Consider the following 23,241-nt stretch of genomic DNA (forward strand, 5'->3'; position numbering starts at 1 on the left):
ACTTTTTCCCTCTCCGCCCCTTTGTTGCCTTCATTGCGGCGGTGGGTGTGGTCTTATTTTTTTTTCCCCAGGATGTTTGCGGCCAGCATTTTTTTCTAGGAGCTAAGGCGAGCGGGTGGGTTCACGTAATGCTCCTTTCTCGTCAGGAACCTCCTGCAGCCTCTCCCTGCCCTGCCAGAGCCGAGGAGACACAGCCGTGGCATTTCTCCCCGTTCTTTCCACCCCCCTCCCAGTCCGATGCCTTCTCTCTGATCTTGCAGCCGTGGCATTTCTCCCCGTTCATTCCACCCCCTCCCAGTCCGATGCCTTCTCGCTGATCTTTTGTCATTAGGTAAATGCAAAAATGTGTGCTGCGATTGCCCCTCTTGCCACGAAGGACGAGGAAAAGAGCTGAAGCCGGTGCCGCGCCTGACGGTGGGCGAGGCCGGCCGGGACATAGAGAAGAGCCTCGCAGGCTCCATTTCCACTTCTCCCGGCTGGGAGGAAGCTATTGGCCAAGAGAAAGGCAGGAAGTCCACGGGAGCCTACCCCGTGCTCCTCCACCACCGGATTGTAGCCAGCGTCTCTCCCCGAGGCTCCCCCAGCGAGAGGAGGGCGAAGGAAGCAGACCAGCAGCCAGAGAGTCCCGCATGCCGGCAGCAGAGTGACCTTATCGGAGTGGGACCGGAGCAAGGAGAGGCTCAAGGGGCATAATTGAGTGAGAGCCTGAGAGGCTCCCAGGGGCATTTCTGATTTAAAGCCCACAAGGGCTCCACCTGGGCATGGTTGGTACCGAGTCCCCTGAGGAGGGACTCCCACATCTGGGCATAGTTGCTTTAGAGCCTGCTGGCTCAAACACAAATAAGACCCACCTGCACCCTAAGCCAATGAAGACTTTTACACTGAAGGGCATCCTGAGGTTCTTTACTCCTCCCTTCGGTACATAGGTGATGATGATGTTTTTACAGTCATTAACCAGTGACTGGGTGGGGGTTAGAGGCGGCAGACCCGGAAGCTGAGATCGGTCCTGGACCAGGGTTCAATTCCCCGCCTCGGCGGGTCTTGGGCTAAAAATTCCACGGACTCGATAATTCTCGCTCCGGTGCCTTCTCGACTCACGGGTTCACACTCTGCGACTCTGGGCAATAGCTTGCTTAATCTCCACAACGGCCCCTCGCGGCGGGATGCCTGACTTTCACCTTGTGGATACCCTCTGGGGCTATCACACAGGGGAATACCAGGACGGGTTCCCTAAGCAAGCGCCGGGACACCCACTGCGGGTAGCTGTGCGCTATATAAGCTCAACTACATTTACATTTACATTTACAATTGCGACATGGAATATTTTATTTTTAGTATTTTACTTTTAGTTCCCTGCCCCCTCGCTGTGCTTGCTCTCCTGTGTGTGTGTGGCTCTGGGTGGGTGTGTGTGTGGCTCTGGGTGGGTGTGTGTGGCGCTCTGGGTGGGTGTGTGTGGCGCTCTGGGTGGGTGGGTGGGTGTGTGTGGCTCTGGGTGGGAGGGTGTGTGTGTGGCTGTGGGTGGGTGTGTGTGGCTCTGGGTGTGTGTGTGTGGCTCTGGGTGGGTGGGTGGGTGTGTGTGTGTGGGTCTTGGAGTTCTGGACTTTTTGGTTCCGTCCAGAGGTGTCAGGGAACAACACCCAAAGACCCCGGAGTTCCACCTGCCTTGGTGCGCAAATGAACAGAAACACGGGCTTCTCGATGGTGGCGTCAAAGACCAAAGGTTTATTACTGCAGGGACACAGAAGTCACAGAATCTACACACGGGCAGAATCTAGGAGACTGTTCGATTTGTACAAAGTGGGTTGCTCCTTATATACTAAAAATTGTGCTCTAGGCAAATATTTCACATGTCGGTACATTCCCAAACCTTTGTGTCTCTAAACAATAAATATTTGGCGTTACACAGGAATTGTCGATAATATCTGATACCAAACATCACGAAGAGGGGTTCCCACTAGTTCATCACAATCCCCTGTCAATATTGCATTCAGGACCCGGACCGCCTCATCGTAAAGTTCGTTACCTCCCCCTAATAAAGGCCCAGAAGGAAAGGAGCAGAGCCAGGTGCAGAAGATAGAAAAGCGGGATAAGAGATGTTTGTAGGTTGTAAATGGGCAAGGCTACCGGCTTCGGCCGCCTAATCATGATCAGGTACAATGGACAGGAAAACCAGTTCAGGTGGGCTGGCCTCGGGCAGAGGAGGCAGCCTTTGTCGAGTCATGCAACTTCAGCGTGATCTGGTTTAAGGTGCACGTGTCATGTAAGAGGTGAATCTCCGGTTAGGACTACGTGTCCTTAATCAAAGTGGAGTGAATGAAGTGATCAGAGGCTATTGCATATGTGAGGGCAAGGAAACACAAAATGGCGGCCACGATCTAAGATGGATGCCGTGGGTATATCAGAAATATGTCAATGGAAGGAGTGCTCTTGCTCGTAGCGTAGCGAAAACACTAGGATATACTAAATGGATCATTTGCGGTTCACTGATACCATTTTTATGTATTTCCGACAAACTTAAAAACACGGGTTCAAGTCGTCACGGAACCGTCACGGAACCTCAGACCCTCCTTTTGCCCTTACATAGGCAATTACTCAATCTATGTCTGAATCTAGTTCTATGCTCATCAGGTCAGTGACATGCTGTTGTATCATCATCCTTTCTCGCGTCTTTTCTCCAAATGCAGGTGGTTTCCTGAGACAAGTTGCAGCACAAAGACTACACAGAGCAGGACCACACTGGATAATCAGACAACATGAGAATAGGAATACTAGGATGACACCAATGACCATTAGAACCTTCCATCCCCACGCTGAGATCAGAGTCCAAAACCACTCCATGAAGGACCAGTTTCCCTCATCTACATGAATGGAGTCCGAAATCTTGTGCAACTTAGAGATCGCCTCGTAAACTGTTGGAGCATTATTAGGAATAAAGACACAGCAGCTCGATTGGATCATTCTGCATACCCCACCTCGATCTGCAAGTATAACATCTAGAACCATACGGTTCTGCAATGTCATGAGTCTATCCGCCTGAAGCTCAGCTGTCAGATTGCTAAGGGCACCAGCAGTTTCAGTAATAGTAGATTCAACTACCCGTGTTAGCTGACGTATGTTTCTACTATTGGCCATAGGCCCCCAGAACGGAAGGAAGCCTTTGAAGAAGTCTCCAGCTTCCTGACCAGCGGTGTCTTCCTTACTGAAAACACCTCTAGCTACTCTTGTTCTGTGGTAATCCGGTGAAGCAGTGTATGTCGGAGGCAACAATCGAGCAATATAGCATGAACCTGAGAAGTCAGCAGGCAACCATGTATAAGCTCTGTCTAGACAGATGAAATAGGTACCCCTAGCAGTAAGGAAGGCAGGGGAAGAGTTAGCCGGAAACACATAAGTCTCTACGCACTCACTCCTCCCTAGCTGAGCTCTCGGATTTCTCCCATTACCTTGCAAACAGACCTGACCTCGGTGAGGTACGACCCAGATTGGAGTTGAGCTTTTACGCTTGCTTTCTCCTAAACTAAGGCGATACTCTGAAGTATTCCAACTTAAATATACTCGCAATTCGTCTCTAGGGTATGATGGAGTATTATTGACGTCCTTGACCATGTCAATAATTCCCTGGACTAAAGCTTTGTTGGCAGAGTTATATTTAGTGGAGCGTGGTGGACGTGGAGGATAGGTTTCAAGGGCATAAGCAAAGATGGTTTGAAGGGCCTGAAATGATCCATTGTAGCTGAAAGGCAAAACCAGATAGGGAATACCTTTATCCATAGTGTGAGGTATCAAGCCACACACCCAACAGTCTGTCGTGTTAACTACCAGTTGGTGTTGGTGCAAGAGCTGTACAAAAGTGTTATTAATGAATTCTGAGCGTCGAGCTTGCTCATGTTCAGGAAACGAGTGAAAAGAGTGTATAGAAGAAACAGTAGAAATAGCTGGATCAAGGGGAGGCACTGTAGAAACTGGCACAAAAATCAAATTTATGCTAAAGACAATTCCACCCACCAATGTTGCTAAAACAATCAAAAATGTAATGGCACATTGCATCAAGAAACATTTGCTGTGAAAAATTCTATTAAGTTTGTTTCTGCGAACATAAATCACATTCTTTCGTTGCAGCGCAGGAAGTTCCATCTTCTACAATCCGCTCGCGACCACTGATGATGTGTACGTAGATGAAAATGCCTCTGTCAGCCCTGGGAGTTCCCAGTACTAACAGAAAGATCGACCTTGTGTCAGACCCCTGCAAATTCAAACTAGGCACACAGCCACGACCCTACGGCTACCCAGACGGCAAGGCAATTTTAAAAACAATAAACAATAGCAAACTTCCTGGCTGAAGGCAAAAGTTCAAAATATATATAAATATATCAAAATCACAGTATGCAGTTGCCTGCTTTATTAGTCCTTTTTGCGTTTTCTCAAATTGTATTTCTGTTTCGCAGGTATCGTCTGATCGGAAAATAGTGTATCATTAGCAGCTGTTGCAGAGTTTAAGTTCGCAGATAGCAAAGTTTCTTCTGATGCTGGAGACAAATGTTCAATGTTCAAAGTAGTCTTTTCAAGAGGAGAGTCACGTTTCAAAGTGTCAGAAATCAAATTGGCATCGCTGAAAGGGACAAATTTCGGAGTTGTTTCAGCTTCGGAGGCACCAATTCCCTTCTTCACCCAGTCGTCGTAGGGCAGCGGCAGTGGAACACGCTTTACGTGAGAAGCGTGGATCCAGTGCTTGCGACCAGCAACACGTACAGCTGTCCTCGTCGCCAGCAGGATTTGGAAGGGGCCGATGTAGCTAGGCTGAAGATTCTTTGTCCTCGCGAAGTTCCGGACCACCACGTGGTCGCCGGGTTTCAGCTGATGCCCTGGACTCTCCGGAGGTTTTGGCAAAGCATCAAAGACCTGTTGATGAATAAGACTTAATTTAGCAGTCAAGTCATAAAGGTAGTCTATCAACATAGGATATTCAATGGAGCAGAATTGTTTAGGCCTTGGCACACCCCAGACATTTGCCGGGCGGCCAAATACAATCTCATATGGAGAAAGCCCTATTCTAGAATGCACTGTTGCTCTCGTTGATAACAAGGCCAAAGGAAGTGCGTCTGGCCAAGCCAAACCTGTGGATGCTTGTATCTTGGCTATTTTAAGCTTGAGAGTGCCATTGTAACCCTCGACTAAACCAGCAGATTGGGGATGGTTCGCACTATGAAATTTTTGTTTCAATCCTAGACCAGCACACACACTCTGCATAACTTTCCCTATAAACTCACTTCCATTATCTGACCATACAATCCGTGGCATTCCAAACCTAGGGAAATATTCTTTGAGAAGAATTTTGGCAGTTGATAGGGCAGTGTTGTCCTTTAGTGGGTATGCTTCTATCCACCTGGAAAAAGCACAAACTACCACCAGGACGTATTTTAAATTGTTGCAGCGTTCCATGTGAATGAAGTCTAACTGTATTACTTCAAAGGGGCAGGAAGGAGGAGCAAAATGACCAGCTGGAGTTGGAGTTCCCTTGCCAGGATTATGCATCAAGCATACCATACAGTTTTTCACTACTCTCTCTGCACACTTACTGATTCCCTCATTCTTCCAAACCGGAGCTAACATCTTACATATCCCTTTAGAACTTATGTGCGCCACTCCATGCGCCATCGTCACTACTGCAAGCACATATGCATCAGGCAACATCCAACGCTGCTGTTCTGTCAAATCGATCCAACATCCATTCGAGTCCAACTTGCCCGTACTTTCTCTCCATACACGTTTCTCTTCCTCAGTCGCTTCTTTCTGAATCTCTTTCACACTTTCCATTGTGTCTTCACACATCCCAGACTCAGCAATCCATCTTGCAGACGTAGCAACATACATTCTACTCATCATGTCTCTAGCTGTCTGTTTAGCGGTTTCATCAGCAAAGGCATTTCCCCGACCAACATCATCCGTGATTGCTTTATGAGCACTGCACTTCACAATCGCAACTTCAGTCGGTAAGGTTAGAGATTCTAACAAGTCGTTAACTAGCTGACCATGTTGAATCTTAGTCCCATGGGACGTAATGAAACCTCTTTCTCTCCACAACCGGCCAAAACTATGGGCCACGCCAAATGCGTACTGACTATCTGTGAACACATTCACTCTCTTTCCCTCAGCTAAAACACACGCTCTCGTAAGAGCTATTAACTCTGCAGCTTGGGCAGAATTCTGACTCACTCTTGCAGTCTCCACAATCGTCTTCAAAGTCGTTACCGCGTAGGCAGCAGTCACATCACCATTCTCCAATTTAAAACATGACCCGTCCACATACAGCGTACCATCCGGGTCGGATAGGGGAGTATCTTTAAGGTCAATTCGTCCTTTTGTCTCTTCTTCCGTTTTAAAATAACAGTCATGTGGCTCGGAATCACTCGATTCTAGATCAGTCGGCAACAGTGTTGCTGGATTCAATACATTGCATCTTTTGATCTGAATATGACTCGCTAATAACGTCAGCTCGTAACCAGATAATCTCGCACTAGTAAGGTGTTGTGTCTTCGTTCGGTTCATGAGTGTGTCCACTGCATGAGGAACCATGACCACTAGCATATTGTTCATCACCAAACCAGCAGATTGTCGAATGGAAGCCGCAGCTGCCGCTGTAGCCCTCAAACAACTAGGCAATGCTCTAGCTACCGGATCTAATGTTGATGAGAAATACGCACAAGGGCGTTGTTTATCACCAAACTTCTGTGTCAGGACACTCAACGCGCAACCTTCTCTTTCGTGAACGTAGAGCGTGAATGGCTTGCTGTAATCAGGTGTGCCCAATACAGGAGCTGAACACAAAGCTTTTCGTAATTCAGTAAAACTCTCTTGACATTCATCAGACCATGGCACCGGACTCGGAACATTTTTCCCAGTCAAAGCTACCAATGGTTTCGCTAAAAGTGAAAAATTTGGGATCCATTGCCTACAGTAAGAGGTAATACCTAGAAAGGCACGTACTTCCTTCTGTGTGCGTGGAACACTCATTTGCGTAATTGCTTTTATTCTTTCTGGGGTCAACTTCCTTCCCTCCTTTGATAAGAGGTGACCTAGGTAGGTTACTTCTTGGCAGCAGTATTGCATTTTGGAAGGTGACACCTTATGATTCAAATTAGACAAATGATGCAATAGTGAAATCGTAGCCGCTTTGCAAGTTTCCTTGTCATCGGCAGCCACCAAAAGATCGTCTACGTACTGTACTAGGGCAGAACCTGGAGGAAGGACAAAAGAATCCAACTGACTTTTTAAAGCTTGACTATAAATGGATGGACTTTCACAATAGCCTTGTGGAGCGCGTTTAAATCTGAAACTTCGACCTCCTAGACAGAAGCCAAAAATATCTCTGCTTTCCTCGGCTATCGGAATGCTGAAAAAGGCATTCTTCAAGTCGATGACTGAGAACCAATTGGCTGTAGCGGGAATCAATGTTAACAAGGCAGTAATGTCTGGCACTACAGGAAACTGCGGAATTACAATCTTATTAACTTCTCTAAGGTCTATGACAAACCTATAAACTGGAGGCTTTGTAGGATCTGTTCGTTTCAAGATCGGCAATACAGGACTATTACAAACATTTCCTCGCGTTTCTTCAACCACACCTTTTTTAATCAAATCTTGCACAATCAGTAAAAGTGCACGTTCTCCTTCACTCGATATTTTATATTGGGGAATTCTTGGAAATTTCACATTTGCTTTCAAAGTTACTACATACGGTGGAATCTCCAAAAGGCCTACATCATTGGGACCAGTCGCCCAAAGAGAATCTGGGAGTGAACGTAGCTCCGGCGGGAGTGCGTCCATTGACAAGTACATCGGAGAGGTGAGTCTTTTACCCAAAGTAAGCTGTACTCCTTCCGGAGAACAGTACAATGTCGCATATAGTCGCTTTAACAAATCTAAACCAAGCAGATTTTCATTACAACCTGTCGTCAAAATCAAGGGTGCTTTCAATTGACACGGTTCAACAGAAATAGACAAAGGACCAGATATCGGGTTGTACACAGGGGCGCCTGAAAAACCTACGGAAACATTTGTTGAGCCAGACAAAGGTGCGCCAGGGAGTTTCGCATGAATTATAGAACTTTTCGCGGCACCAGTATCCAACAGAAACGGTTCGACTACACCTGATGTTGCTACTGCGACATAAGGCCCACTCTGATCCACTGGAACTGATACTACTCCCTCTCTCTGTCTATGGCTGTCCTAGTACCCATTTTGTTGAAAACCCTCTTCAACTTCACAATAATCCTCAACAAGATATTGCTGAGATCTATTCTGTTGAGCTGACTGTACATTTCGCTGATCAAAGTGATTAGAAGGACGATCATTAGTTTGCGGAGGCATAGCACCTCGTCCTCGTCCTCTAGAATTCTGTGCAAAACCACCACGACCTCTCTGAGCTGCTGCCGCATTATTTTGCGCTAAGATCTGACAATCATTTTTATAGTGACCCTCTTTCTTACAGTACGCACACTGATTCCATTGATATTGAGGCCTGGTCGAATTATAATCTGTCTTTTGATACGAATTCTGTTGCATATTAGTCTGATTCGTGCGAGGCGGATACGCCTGCTGCAAAAGAACTTTAGTCTTTAAATCTTTCGTTTTCTTCTCTGATTTCTCCTTTTCCTCTTTATCCCTATTTTCATAGTACTGTGCAGTCGCAAGTATTTGCGCAGTTGTGGAAACAGCCCACGCACTTTCTGAGTCTTTCAATTTATTGCATAATTCAGGTAACAAATTATGCACAAATTTATCGACAAACAATCTCTGTCCTCCTTCAGTGCTCATATCCTGACCACTATGGTCTACAAAAGTCTCTTCGAACCTCGTGAAGAAGTCCGAGACACTTTCGTCTTTCTTTTGCCTACATGCTGACAACTTGTCCCAATTAACACGCAATGCTGGCATCAGAGTCTTCATTAAATCTATTATTCTACCTGGCAGATTAGCGATCAAAGGTTCGGGTTTCGCACCACCTATTTGTTGAGCATCTGCTGCAGTGATAGCTGCCCAATCACCACCTAAAGCAGCCTGATGATCCTCTCTACGAATTTTAGCCCACACTGGTTGCGGAACTACATTACCAAACAACATATCAATGTCGGCTAAGTTCATTATACAAGCCTCAACTGTCTGTGTCAATTCCTTGTAATATCCGGCTGGATTCTTACGTGGATCTGGCAAGGCCTGTTTCACTGCTAACACTTCTGCTCGCTTCCATGGAATGTGTATCCATACCCGTTGGAACTGTGCTGGAGCAGCTGCAATACCAGCAACCGCATCAGCTTGCACAGCTTCGCGCCAAATTGGAGGAACCTCCCTCATAGGATATTGGCGACTTAGCTTCATTCTACCTTTCTCTAAATCTCTCGGAGAACGAAGAGATGGATCATTCCTAAAACTCAAAATAAGTTCCATCGCTTCCTTTATATTGTCGCCCACTATCATTCCAGCAGCAAACTCCTTTTGAACCCTAATTAAATCTTCCAAATCTGATTCGACATCGTCTTCTTCTATTTCCTCACGCAACAACGAGCACATCTCGTCAAAGACGTATCGCTGTGTTGGCTCTCCCCATTGCATAAATGTGTCTAACACATCTCTCGTACTATATCTTCTACCCTTCGAAATCCATCTGAGAGCCGTGGAGTCTAAAACTCCCCGTTCCTCAGTACTAGGAAGCTGACTCCGTCTCTGTACAGAGTCAGGAGTAGGAGTCTTAATTAAGGATTTATATAAAGGAGACAGAATATTAGTAACAGAATCAGTGATTCTTCGACGAACAGAAAGTGGAGTTAGTACACTCGCAGACATAGAGAATGCAGTAGAGGTAGGAATAGATGACGAAACAGTAGGAGTATCGGAAAAAATAGTTTGAGGATCAGTAGGTACAGTGGTAGGTATAGGAGCGGGCAGTGCGGAAAGAGGAGGAGCTGTAGGAACATTTACATTCACCACAGGAAGTACAGGAACTTGATTCTGAGGGACAAGAACACCAGGTTGTCCAGCAACCGGCAATTGAACATTCGGGATCAGTGGAGCCGTAGCACCTTGTGCATACGGTGGAGGCGACCGTAACAGATAAGATAGCAGAGGATCGTTTTCGGAATCCTCCAGTATCTTAGCCATTTTCGATGGCAAGGCAGGATAGCACTTGTCAATCGCTAAGTTATGCTCTCTAATGGCTACATCTATGGCTTTCTCACACTCGTCAGCCTGCAACTGCTTAGTCGCTTGCTCTAGAGTTAACTCTTCTAGTTCTTTTTGCTCTTTCTTCAACCTTTTCATTTCTCTCTGTTTGGATTCTTTCCGCCAATAACGAAAAGAGTCAAACATTGCCGGCCGGGCTTTCTTCCTAAACAATTTCGCTTCTAAATTGTCGAGAATCTCTTGTTCAAAACTACCATGCAGTGGCCAACTAAGGACACCATCCTTCTTACAATAACGGACCCATATTTCATTATAAGTTATAGGACCCACACCATACTTACAGTATAAATCATAAAGGGGAGTCCCAATCGGAGGAACCAGACAAGAATCCTCTAATTGTGAGTCACTGTTGCAACTAAAACAAGACAACATTTTCCGACTTACCATTTTCAGTCTGGAACACAAAACAAACAAACACGAAACAAATTGTGCACTTGAACCAAGAACTTAGGCCTACCAAAACCAAACTAATGTATCGATACCCAAACTGAACCAAATAGATTATCGTAACTAGAACAACCAATGATAATCTAACAAAACCAAACTAAACCAAGAACCGATCAAGGATTTTTAACAATCCTCACAAAGTAACCAGCTAGCTATCACTAAATACTTAACTGAGGCACTGAAGACGTCACCAAGGAGAAACCCGTCACGTTTCGCCGTACTAAGGACTGCACCACTTCGGGTCCAAGACAGGGCGACGGTCAAGGCAACGGCCCACTGCAGCCGTCCTGAACGGGAACCCTCGTGGAAGAGAACTTCAGGGCCACTTTTGCGATATGCCGGGATCGATGAAGTGGGGCGCCTCCCTCAGGAATCTTCACACGAAGCTTCTCGAACTCTTCGGGCTTTTGGACCGGTACCGAATGACGTCGCCCCACGTTGGGCGCCAATTGGAGTTCTGGACTTTTTGGTTCCGTCCAGAGGTGTCAGGGAACAACACCCAAAGACCCCGGAGTTCCACCTGCCTTGGTGCGCAAATGAACAGAAACACGGGCTTCTCGATGGTGGCGTCAAAGACCAAAGGTTTATTACTGCAGGGACACAGAAGTCACAGAATCTACACACGGGCAGAATCTAGGAGACTGTTCGATTTGTACAAAGTGGGTTGCTCCTTATATACTAAAAATTGTGCTCTAGGCAAATATTTCACATGTCGGTACATTCCCAAACCTTTGTGTCTCTAAACAATAAATATTTGGCGTTACACAGGAATTGTCGATAATATCTGATACCAAACATCACGAAGAGGGGTTCCCACTAGTTCATCACAATCCCCTGTCAATATTGCATTCAGGACCCGGACCGCCTCATCGTAAAGTTCGTTACCTCCCCCTAATAAAGGCCCAGAAGGAAAGGAGCAGAGCCAGGTGCAGAAGATAGAAAAGCGGGATAAGAGATGTTTGTAGGTTGTAAATGGGCAAGGCTACCGGCTTCGGCCGCCTAATCATGATCAGGTACAATGGACAGGAAAACCAGTTCAGGTGGGCTGGCCTCGGGCAGAGGAGGCAGCCTTTGTCGAGTCATGCAACTTCAGCGTGATCTGGTTTAAGGTGCACGTGTCATGTAAGAGGTGAATCTCCGGTTAGGACTACGTGTCCTTAATCAAAGTGGAGTGAATGAAGTGATCAGAGGCTATTGCATATGTGAGGGCAAGGAAACACAAAATGGCGGCCACGATCTAAGATGGATGCCGTGGGTATATCAGAAATATGTCAATGGAAGGAGTGCTCTTGCTCGTAGCGTAGCGAAAACACTAGGATATACTAAATGGATCATTTGCGGTTCACTGATACCATTTTTATGTATTTCCGACAAACTTAAAAACACGGGTTCAAGTCGTCACGGAACCGTCACGGAACCTCAGTCTGGGTGGGTGGGTGTGTGTGGGTCTGGGTGGGTGTGTGTGTGTGGCTCTGGGTGGGTGTGTGTGTGTGGCTCTGGGTGTGTGTGTGTGTGTGTGTGGCTCTGGGTGGGTGTGTGTGTGTGTGGCTCTGGGTGTGTGTGTGTGTGTGTGGCTCTGGGTGTGTGTGTGTGTGTGTGTGTGTGGCTCTGGGTGTGTGTGTGTGTGTGTGTGTGTGTGGCTCTGGGTGTGTGTGTGTGGCTCTGGGTGTGTGTGTGTGTGTGGCTCTGGGTGGGTGTGTGTGTGTGGCTCTGGGTGGGTATGTGTGTGTAGCTCTGGGTGGGTGTGTGTGTGTGGCTCTGGGTGGTTGGGGGTGGCTCTGGGTATGTGTGTGTGGCTGTGGCTCTGGGTATGTGTGTGGCTGTGGCTCTGGGTATGTGTGTGTGGCTGTGGCTCTGGGTATGTGTGTGTGGCTGTGGCTCTGGGTATGTGTGTGTGTGTGTGTGGCTGTGGCTCTGGGTGTGTGTGTGTGGCTCTGGGTGTGTGTGTGTGTGTGTGGCTCTGGGTGTGTGTGTGTGTGTGTGTGTGTGTGTGTGGCTCTGGGTGTGTGTGTGTGTGGCTCTGGGTGTGTGTGTGTGTGTGGCTCTGGGGGGGTGTGTGTGGCTCTGGGTGTGTGTGTCTGTGTGGCTCTGGGTGTGTGTGTGTGTGTGTGTGGTAGTAATTGCTGTCTGCTGAGCTCGTCCGTAGGGTACAATAGGTCTCACATTTGCGAGAGATTAAGCTAATGGCAATGTAAATGACAATGCCATTTATTTATCTGTTTTTAAAACCAACACATAAATACAAATTTTGTCATTTACAATGCCAATAGCTCTAACTTTTCCAAAGGCGAAACCATTGCATTGTAAATGCTTGTTAAGCTTGGGTGTATCACCTACCAGGCCAGATCAGGGACCGCTCCCGTCTTCCTGTGTGAAGCAATTTCCCCTTACCTTCCTTCCCGAGAACTCCGTTCCACTCATTTGGCTTTTCTGTCAGTCCCTCGTTTCAGAAAACAGAAGTCCGGTGGGGCCAGATTTGCAGTGCTGGCTCCTTCCTTCTGGAATTCACTTCCATTTACTCTCAGGTCGTCATCTTCCTACCTGGAATTTCGCAAACATCTTAAAACATTCTTGTTCTCCAGATCTGTAGCTTTATAACCCTTCCTCCGCACCCACTGGTTTTCTGCCATCTAGCGCCATGAAACCGATTCTGGTATAAGTGCGCTCTATAAATATTTTAAAATTCAAATTCAAATTCTCGAGTAAAGGCTGAAGGTACTGCAGCCGGCTACAGATAGCACTTGTGTCTAACTTAAGGGATCTCATTAAAGGCTGAAGGTACTGCAGCCGGCTACAGATAGCACTTGTGTCTAACTGGGAGGACCTCAAGTAAAGGCTGATGGTGCTGCAGCCGGCTACAGATAGCACTTGTGTCAAACTTAAGGGACCTCAAGTAATGGCAAAAGGTACTGCAGCCGGCTACAGATAGCACTTGTGTCAAACTTAAGGGACCTCAAGTAATGGCCTGATACTGCATCATTCCTCAAGAAACTGCACATTACAGCTTTTGAAGGGCATGTGAATTGGCTATTGGCTTTCCCACTGTTGTATGCCACAACCTGGGGACTCTGCAATTTAATACTGCATGGCAAAACATAAGAGCCATAACCTAGAACTGAACACTATCTCAGAGCAATATGTTATATTAAATTAAAAGAAAATCTAAAGCGCACCCTTGTTTCTAATGGTGTTTTGTTCCTAAATACCCAAATCCAGAATTAGCAATTCCAGTGAGATGAGAGAATGCATTTAATAAATCAGCATTTTAGGAATAACCAAGACTTTGACTTTTTCCAAAATCCAAGCAGGTTTGTATCTATTCCAAAACACATGCCCTCGAATATAAACAAAGAAACTGACCACCTACTCTTGCCCTTTTAAGCCTTGGAACAGTTATCATGGAAACTAGCAGGGCGTGTACTGCCATATTTTGTATCACCCTTAATTTAGAAAGCCTTTGGAAGCCTTGAAAAAAAACACATTACAGCAGCCCAGCAAAGAAAGACTAGCTCAGACTGTCGCTTCCTGGCAATGCGCAGGCAACACTGGATAGATTGTGTGCGAGGGTAGAAGTTAATCCATACCGACTACAGGCCCCTTTCTCTGCATGGAAAAAGAGTCTGGAAAAGAGGACTGGGGAACTTGGTAGAGGAAGGAGTGTCTAATCCAAACAGACCGAGGACTAAAACCCTGGAACAATAATTCACACATTCCAGATGGCTGGATTACTTGAGTCTACGTTGAAAGCCCTGCTAGATCTTTTAGGAATGATTCATCACCCATTACAATTCTGAAGGACCTGGCTTTCATTCAGATTGCGGTGTACTGAGAAATGGATCCCCTGCCATCATGAAATCTACAAAAAACACAATATTAGTAATCCTTTTAGACTGTAGGTTTGTACAAATCACTTCCTGGATGTGGAACACGAGTAGAACATAGTATGATTTAGAATATCTCCATATTTTGTTATAAACATTCAGTGGTTATATCAACAGTCACATATATTAAAATAAATTGCTCTTTGTGCTTGCACCAAACCCTAAAAACTTACTTCACAAATACTGGTTGATGAGGACAGCTTGTTCACTCTCACAGATAGTTGTATGAATGTAGTCTGTGGAATTATACACGAGTAGTAAAAAGGCATTTCATTTGTTCAGGAAGTGGCAGTGAGCTATTGGTGAACCACACTGTTGGTTGACCTTTGTATTCCATGGGAAAGGTATGTGAACACCCATGGGAATGGAGGTATTACTCCAAGAACACAACAGAAGGGATGGAAGATAGGCTTACCCTCATATTTGTTCAGGATGGAGGAGCAGTGTTCTAGCACTTCGTAATACTCTTCCAGAACTAGCTTGCATTGGCAATAATTGAGCAGCAGAGGAGTGATTTTCAAATCAAGCTGAATCCAGTCTGGGGAACCTGGCTGCTCCTGAGGAAGAAGAGAAATGAAAGAATCAGAGATAACCAGAATATGCCACGGACAGAGGAGGTTAATGGTGGAGAGCAGGGCACACAAACATAAAATGGGTGGATGAGAGGAAACAGGTTGCTGCCCTCATACCTTCATCTGCAAATCTGATAGCCCATCCACTGGAGTCTTATGACCTTTTTTGGGGTGGGATGAGAGGAGAATTATGGGTGCCTTCTCTTTGAAGCAAGCACAATGCACACATACATGGGGAACAGCACATGGGGGGGGCAAGACAGCAGCATGGGGTTGGAGAGGAGATAAAGCAGCAAGAGTTCATAATATTTTTAGAGAGATTTGTGAGAATATGAGGCTATGTTGCAGTATCTCCCATCCCACCTTTTTCCTGGCTTTCCATGCAACGTCGACTGTAGACTACTGGGTCCTTGTTGTCCAGGTTCCTAGTACCAGTGTTTTTTCCCTGAAACTGATCCACAATTGGCCCATTATGCCCCCAGTAAGTCCCTAGTAAAAAGTACCTGGGCACCTAGGGCATTGGGACTGAAGAAGGTCCCAAAGGAACCCCTCACCTAGGTCATGCAGACTGCCATTGCAGCATGCATGGCCTGATGCAGACAAAACAACAAAGTTGACAAGCCTGTGTGCCATGCCACTAGCACTGCCCAAGATATAGGTAAGTCACCCCTATAGCAGGCCGTACCAGCCATAAGGCAGGGTGCAATATATCACAAGTGTGAGCAGATATGCCCCTACAGTATGAGGGTCTATTCAATAATATTGTAAGTGGCAGGAAGGCCATAGAGAGTACATGTCTGGGAACTTGACAACTCGAGTTCCACAGCACCATGATGGATTCACTGAATCCCGGAGTGTTTGGTACCAGTGTAAGATTTATTAAAGCATGTACTCAGAGGGCACATCAGCAGTACCCCCTGAAAACCTACCGACCCTGGTGTGGACACTGACTGGCTTTAGCCAGCCTGCCACAAACACACGTTTCTGGAGCCCTGGGTGGAGAGCCTCTGCTCTCTGGTCAGTCGTGGGGTGGGTGGGGGAGGGGGGGGGGGGGGGGGGGGGGTTGACAGGAAGCAGGCAGCCTCCCTCCCTGCCACTAAGCCAATCATAACGCTGCAATGGCAGCGTTGTGATGGGTCGGGACGCCAACCAGACAGGCGTCTATGGGGAGGCAGAGTGCGCATAACAGGTTTGGTCGGCATCAGAGGGCCGAACAACAGTCAGCGTCCTCAGCAGTGGGCAAGCCACTCCTCGCCTGCCCTAGAGTAGGACCGCCCACCCCCAAACAAACACTTCTATTTTCTCGCAGTGCGAGAAGCAGGACATTAAATAGTAGTTTTACTATTTTATGTTTCTGCTTCTCGCACTGCGAGAAAGCAGTGGTGCGACGCTCCTCTGACCTAATGGATGAGCCGCCCCCGGTCTCTGGGACCAGAAACAATGCACCTCTTGGGCAGAGGCATCATACCTTTTCCACCAGGATGGGCCAGTGCTTGAAGGGAAAGCTTCAAAGTCCTGCCACCTTTGTAATGTGAGCTTTAGCCTGTGTTTCTAGCAGCAGATGGCAACCCCTGGTTTACACCCCCACTTTTGGGCAGGAAACCCAGCTGGAAAACTTAGAAAGGCTAAAAGGTGTGCCCAGCTTTGCCAACTCCATCCCACAGGTGGAGAAGGCGGAGTTGAACACACTTTTCACTCGCCTCCATCTTGAAGATGAGAGGACTCCTCCAATGGGGGTTAGGTCTATGCCCCCTCCCAAAAGAGGTGGCATTATAGAGTGTGTAGTGACCCCAGGTAAAGTGCCCACTGGCGTACTACTCACCAACAACGTCCCCATAATTTAGTATTTAGAAGGCTTCCCAGACCTAGAAGCTAGATTTGCGACAACCTTAGAAGACATCTCTGCAGAGAAGACTGAAGGTGACGACTGCCTTGGCCCCAGTCCTACCGGCCTGTCTCCAGCTTCAACTAACCTGCGACCCGTCTTGCAGCCAGCAACCTCTGAAAACCCTAGGAGGACTGCTGCCTTCGGAAAAAAGACTCCAATCCCAGAGGACAGCGGTTCTGTCCAGAAGAAATCTACTCCAAGGACCACACATCCAGGTGGATCTGCTTCTCTTGCCCACTCTGTACCAGACGCCCAAGGCCTGAGTCTCAGTAACTCACCTGTGCAGTGAAGTCTCCCCAGCGATCTCAAGTCCAGTGTTAGCTGACCTCCACGACGGCACCTGCAGTGTGAATCCAGAGGCTCCACCTGACTGGCTTCGGTTAGAAGACTCTGAAGTCGAAAGGCACCCGAAGCCCCTGGGCCTTTTCATAACTCAAGCCGGTGATCTGTTCGAATCACTTCCTGATCCCTTTCCAACTACACCTGAAGGATGGGCTGAGGGCCACTTCCTTACCAAAGAATTCAAGAAGGAATTGGAGTAGGGTTTCCCATGAGTCCCTTGCCCTGCATCTGAAGGACTCCAAGCCCTCCATCTCAAATAACCTTGATGTTAGCATCACAAACCTCAATACATGGATCAGTGATGCACTTGATTCAATTGCGCCTCAGAGGCCAGTCCACTCTGCGAGAACTTCCCCTCCCGCCCCCTGGTTCTAAGCAGAAATCAGAGCCAAAAAATGTGAGTGCAAAATGGAGATCATCTTACTCCCAGAACAAAATTGCCTACCGAGCAGTACTAAAAGAGTACTGTAAACTTCTCATTGATAAAAAAAGAGATTTCCTAGCCAAGCGCATCGCCAGCGCCAAGAACTTGTCTAGAGAAGTTTTTAATATTGTGAAGTCCTTTTCGAATCCATTAGCGATCACACACTCGATTCCCCCGTCACAGGAGCTATGCAACAGGATCTCACATTTTTTTGATGAGAAAATAGCCCTGATATATGCGTCTTTCCCAGCAGCACCCTGCCCCCTAGGAGTGGCCACTTCTAGCAACCCCTATGCCTCCCAGCCAGTATTCTCGGAATTTGCAAAAATCCCCTTGGAGGCATCCCTGGTCGAACTTCACAAATGTAAATCCGGGTCATCTGGCGATCGGCCAGCAAAACAATTCAGTGCTCTGGCTGAGTGCCATAACCCCCTCGTATTGCCATCTGGAATTCCTCACTCAGACAGGGGATCTAGCCATCAGCCTGGAAACACGTGTTTCTTCTCCTTATGCTGAAAAAGCATACACTTACCCTGAAGTCACAAGTAATTACAGGCCCATCTCTCGCGCTACCCGTCCCACTAAAGTTTTAGAGAAACCAGCCCATCACCGACTGGCAGCTTTCATGGAGTAAAATGGTCTACTGCATGAGTTCCAGTCCGGCTTCCGCCCTGGCTTCAGTATCTGCGCTGATTGAGATAGATGACTCCATACGTTGGGCGGTAGATGGAGGCTCCGCAGCCATGCTGGTGCTTCTAGACCTGTCAGCAGCGTTGACACGGTGTCCCATTCCATCTTACTAGATCGCCTTAAACAGATTGGCATCCAGGGGACAGCGCTGAACTGGATCTAGTCTTACCCGCACGACCGAGAACAACAGGTCTCGATCCACCCTTTCACCTTTCCCACTAAACCTCTAAAATAGGGGGTGCCGCAGGGATCGGCCCGGAGCCCGCTCCTTTTTAATGTCTACCTGACACCTCTGGCAGAGCTCATTGCCAAAATGGGGATCAAGGTGGCATCCTACGTGGATGATACTCAACTGTTGTTCACCTTCAGCGGGGTGTCAGCATCTACCTTTGACCCACTAAAAGAGTGCCTTAAAAGCATATCTGCCTGGATGTGCTGCAACTTCTTAAAGCTCAATTCCGACAAGACGGAGTTCTCGTTTTTAGGTCGAGGCCTCGTCCGCACTGCTGTAAGCACTGGGCGGAGCCGAAGATTTAATGTTGTCCAGTACGGGGGCTTGAACCCGCCCCTCTTCTCCATTGGCTGACCTCGTAAGTGCTGGCCAGCAATTGGAGGAGAGGGGCGTAACTCTGTTCAGGCCCCGTCTTTGGCAGACTCGGGGGCGGGTTTTTTTGCAGTTTTTAGGCCGTGACATCATCCGTCACTAAACTTCTAAAAACACGCCCCGAATCACAAAATGACTGTGTTTCTCAGAGGCATTTCTGCCTCGCCTCGGAGAAACGTGGTCTTGTGGAGCGCTCCTCTCTTGTTTGAGGTAGGCATGGATTATCTATGAACCAGAAGGAAAATGTTGACATGTAAGAATCTGAAGGTGGCGGCGGCATTGGACGTGCTTTGAGGAGCTCTGCAGCCGGCCCGTCGTTAATCATGTAGTATCCTACGCATGCTGCTGTTACTGCCCTAAAATCTGCTCCTGCTGTGCTGTGTGCTGCCTAAGGGGCCCTGGAGGGAAAGGTGATGCAATAAATGTAGCTGTGGCGCTGCGGCCGGGGCAGTGTTGGCTCCTGCGGCGCTGTTGGCCGTAAAGTTCGTGGACCTATGTGGCGGGATGGGAGACCCGCTTTGCCCGAGGTTTAGTCCCTGCCTGTGTCTGTTCCCTGCCCTGGTCAATGCACCCTGCTTCTTGCCCCGGGCCCCGTCCGTCTGTCCCAGGCGGCTCCTCCCTCCTTCAGTTCTGCCCTCAGACACCCCCTCCCGCTCAGCCCCGTCTCTCTGCCCCGTTCAGACTCTTTCAGCTCCTCTGCCCTGGGGTCCCGCCTTCACGCTTTCCGGAGCAGCTGCTCTCCCCCCACACCCCAGCTCTGCCCTCAGACGGCCCCTTCACCCCCCACAGGTGCTTGATGCACGGAGGATGTGGAAGAAATTAAATGTGTTTCAAGTATACACTTCTATTTAGTGTAATGGGCATTATACAATTTCATGAACGTAACAGTTGCAAAGGCAAGTAGTGGTGCTATTTTAATTAATACAGTCAAAGCAGCTTTCATAGTTAAAAATTCCAAATGATTATTTTAGGGGGGAAACGGATTTGCAGACATTGTGCTAATAATGATAGGAAACCGTACTAAAAATGTTAATTTGCTAATGTGAAGAGTATTAGGAATATAGAAGGTTGCATTTTAGGGATGTATGGGGTGGCTTTACGGTTTTATGACGATTTTATGTGTTTCCAACAGAGGATACATCATATCAAATACTAGTAATCTAAAAGCGTTTTAATGTTTAATAAATCCACAATTCTAATACATTGAAGATATAAATGCATACTTGTAATTTATATTTCTTCTGTGCCACAGTATGTGGGCAAGTATGCCTAAAGAGTGTTGACATGTCTGCATTTTACTACATTTAGTAGGATGGCACACAACTCTATGGATTTAGGCGGTAGGTTTCTGTTTTTCAGCAGACCAGCATCGACTGATTCCACCCTCTGATCTTACAGATTTTCTTGAGGCTTAAGCAGGCCTCCGCAATGCACTGACGTGACGCCCTTGCAGTGAAAGAAAAAAAAACATACTAACCATTGCAAGCAAACTAGGGATAAATGCTGAAGCTTTGCTGGAAAGTTAATCTAGAAATGCCATTAGGAGGGAGAGAGGTCAACAGCAGTAAATGTTTCTGCAACAAGTGTGTAACATTTTATAGATCGTTGTTATAAAATGGATGCATATGTTGGATTGCCACTTCGCAGTACTGATGATAAGGTCTTGGAAAATATTTGGCTCCTTAATTCAATGAAGCAGTGACCGAATTTGTAGAAGGCCAGGCTCTGAAGGAAGAAGTTCAGATTTAGCAGTCTTTACCTTGGTTCATACTGCACATACGGCAAGCATGTCCCTTCAGGGTAAAATTTCTTGAATGTCTAATAATTTTTCATGCCCCACATTAGGCAAAGAGCTAAGCATGTGCATCATTTTACCGCAAATGCAGTGAGGCTTTTTAACAGCGGACAAATTGTATGTGCTTCATAAAGGTCTCAGTATGCTCACCAGACATGTTCAGAGGTTGCTATTGAAGCTTAACCCGTTTAGGGAAGTGTTGATGGCGAGATAGGATGAGGTGCAATATTTAGATCAAATAAATAGATGTATACAGGAGTTCAAGCAGAAGTTGTTAGCAGGAATTGCACACATTTTACATTGAAACCAGCTACATTGCTTTTCTGACAACTATCACTTGGTATTCAAAGGGGCTTGATGAATGGTGTACACATTGGTTAATTGAGAGGGTGCAATTGTCCTTTTGTTTTTCTGTTATAGTGGAGACTGGAACAGATGGAGCTCTCTGTTTAAATGGATTTGTGTAAACGTAAAAATGTGGGTGGACTGCTTCCCGCTTCCCAAAATGCAGATACTGATGGTTAAGCTCAAGAGAAGTTTAGTCATTCATACTGGCTCTCGAGTAAATGTTGCAAGGTGTTCTCTCCCCTGTATAGCGTGCACTCTTCATTTGTCGGAGTATGTATTTTAATTTAAGGGTGGGATTTAGTTCTTTTCACTGCTCTCAACCTTTCTGCGTGTGTGTGGGTCTCTCTGTGGGTGTGAGTGGCTGTGTGTGTGGCTGTGTGTGTGTGTGTGGGGGGGGGGCTCTCTGTGTGTGTGTGTGTGGGGCTCTGTGTGTGTGTGTGTGGGGGGGGCTGTCTGTGTGTGTGGGGGGTTCTGTGTGGGGCTCTGTGGGTAGCTTTATTTGTAGGTGGCTCTATGTGAGGGTGGCTCTGTGTGTGTGGGTGGCTCTGTGTGTGTGTGGGTGGGTGGCTCCATGTGAATGACTGTGTGGGTGGCTCTGTATGACTGTGTGGGTGGCTTTGTGTGGGTGGCTTTGTGTGTGTGTCTCTGTCTGTGTGTGGCTCTGTCTGTGTGTGGCTTTGTCTGTGTGTGTGTTGCTCTGTCTGTGTGTGTGTGGCTCTGTCTGTGTGTGTGTGGCTCTGTCTGTGTGTGTGTGGCTCGGTCTGTGTGTGTGTGGCTCTGTCTGTGTGTGTGTGGCTCTGTCTGTGTGTGTGGCTCGGTCTGTGTGTGTGTGGCTTTGTATGCGTGTGTGTGTGTGGCTCTGTGTCCGCTAATACTCATGCTAATGCTCACCTATTTCCATTGTAAATGATAATACCATTTATTTAGGTTTAAAAAAAATAATATGAAAAAAATGCCATTTGCAATGCCTATAGCTCTAACTTTAATAAAGCCGAGACCATTGCATTGTAAATGCTTCTTTAACCAAGCTGTAACCCCCTGGCCTCCCGATGGCCTTATGGTGGCCAGCTGAACTGGGAGATGCCCCCACACCTACGGACTCAGTCAAGAACTTAGGAGTCAGGTGGGACAAAGACTTGTCCCTCGCTACTCATGTTCAACTGGGATCTGCGGCCTGCTTTGGCAAAATGAAAACCATTAGAAAATGTATTGATTTCTTACAAGAGGCAGCTCGCAAAACCGCTGTCCATGCTTTAGTCACCTCCCACCTCGATTACGCTAACGGTCTTTACATGGGTCTCCCGATCGGCCTGATCCGTAGACTCCAGATAATTCAAAATGCGACAGCTAGACTGGTCTGCAAGGTCCCGCTCCACTAACGTATCTCTCCTCATCTCAGACAACTCCATTGACTCCCGGTAGCCAAACGCATCAAATTTAAGGCCCTTGCGTTTGCCTTTTGAGCGTATCAAGGTAGAGGGCCCAACTAGCTGAGGAAGAGACTTTCCCCCTACCAGCAGGACAGATCCCTAAGGTTCAACCACAAACAATACCTCACCCCCCCCCCCGTTTCGCGAAGGCAAAAATGGGGGGTAGGACATTCAAGGTGGGTACCACCAAGTGCTGGAACAACCTACCTGCCCAACTACGCATGATGCACTCTGAACAGGAATTCAGAAAGGCCTTGAAGACCTGGCTCTTTAGTCGCAATGACTAGATGTGTTCTTTGCTCTACCTTTGTTGCTGTCTGTGTAAGCGCCGGGACACCTCATTCGGGGTAGCTGCGCACTTTATAAATATCTTTTATTATTATTATTGGTAAGCTGAATCGACGGTGCCCCAACGATCCCCTACACCTCTACTTATCTCTGCTGTTGTGAGTCTCCCTCTCGAACCTCCGATGCCACGCCTGGATTCTGTTTGCTAACCACATAATCCTCCCTAAAGAGCAGTTTAGTTTGGTGCTGCTTTTTAGGCCCCCACCCCCCTGTTTTTGACCTTACCCCCAAAACTT

The 23,241-nt window shown here is 47.2% G+C and overlaps 1 protein-coding gene across 1 annotated transcript in view; it reads right to left on the reverse strand.

Moving 5' to 3' along the window:
* Nucleotides 1-23,241, reverse strand: part of AIP (AHR interacting HSP90 co-chaperone) — a 150,679-nt gene that overhangs the window by 67,297 nt on the left and 60,141 nt on the right. Inside the window, exon 5 of the mRNA XM_086953247.1 lies at nt 14,980-15,121. Coding sequence (XP_086809373.1) covers nt 14,980-15,121 — 142 coding nt within the window. The remainder of the gene's footprint in view (nt 1-14,979; nt 15,122-23,241) is intronic.

Source organism: Lissotriton vulgaris, chromosome 1_2, assembly GCF_964263255.1.
Source record: "Lissotriton vulgaris chromosome 1_2, aLisVul1.2, whole genome shotgun sequence".
NCBI classification, from domain to species: domain Eukaryota; kingdom Metazoa; phylum Chordata; class Amphibia; order Caudata; family Salamandridae; genus Lissotriton; species Lissotriton vulgaris.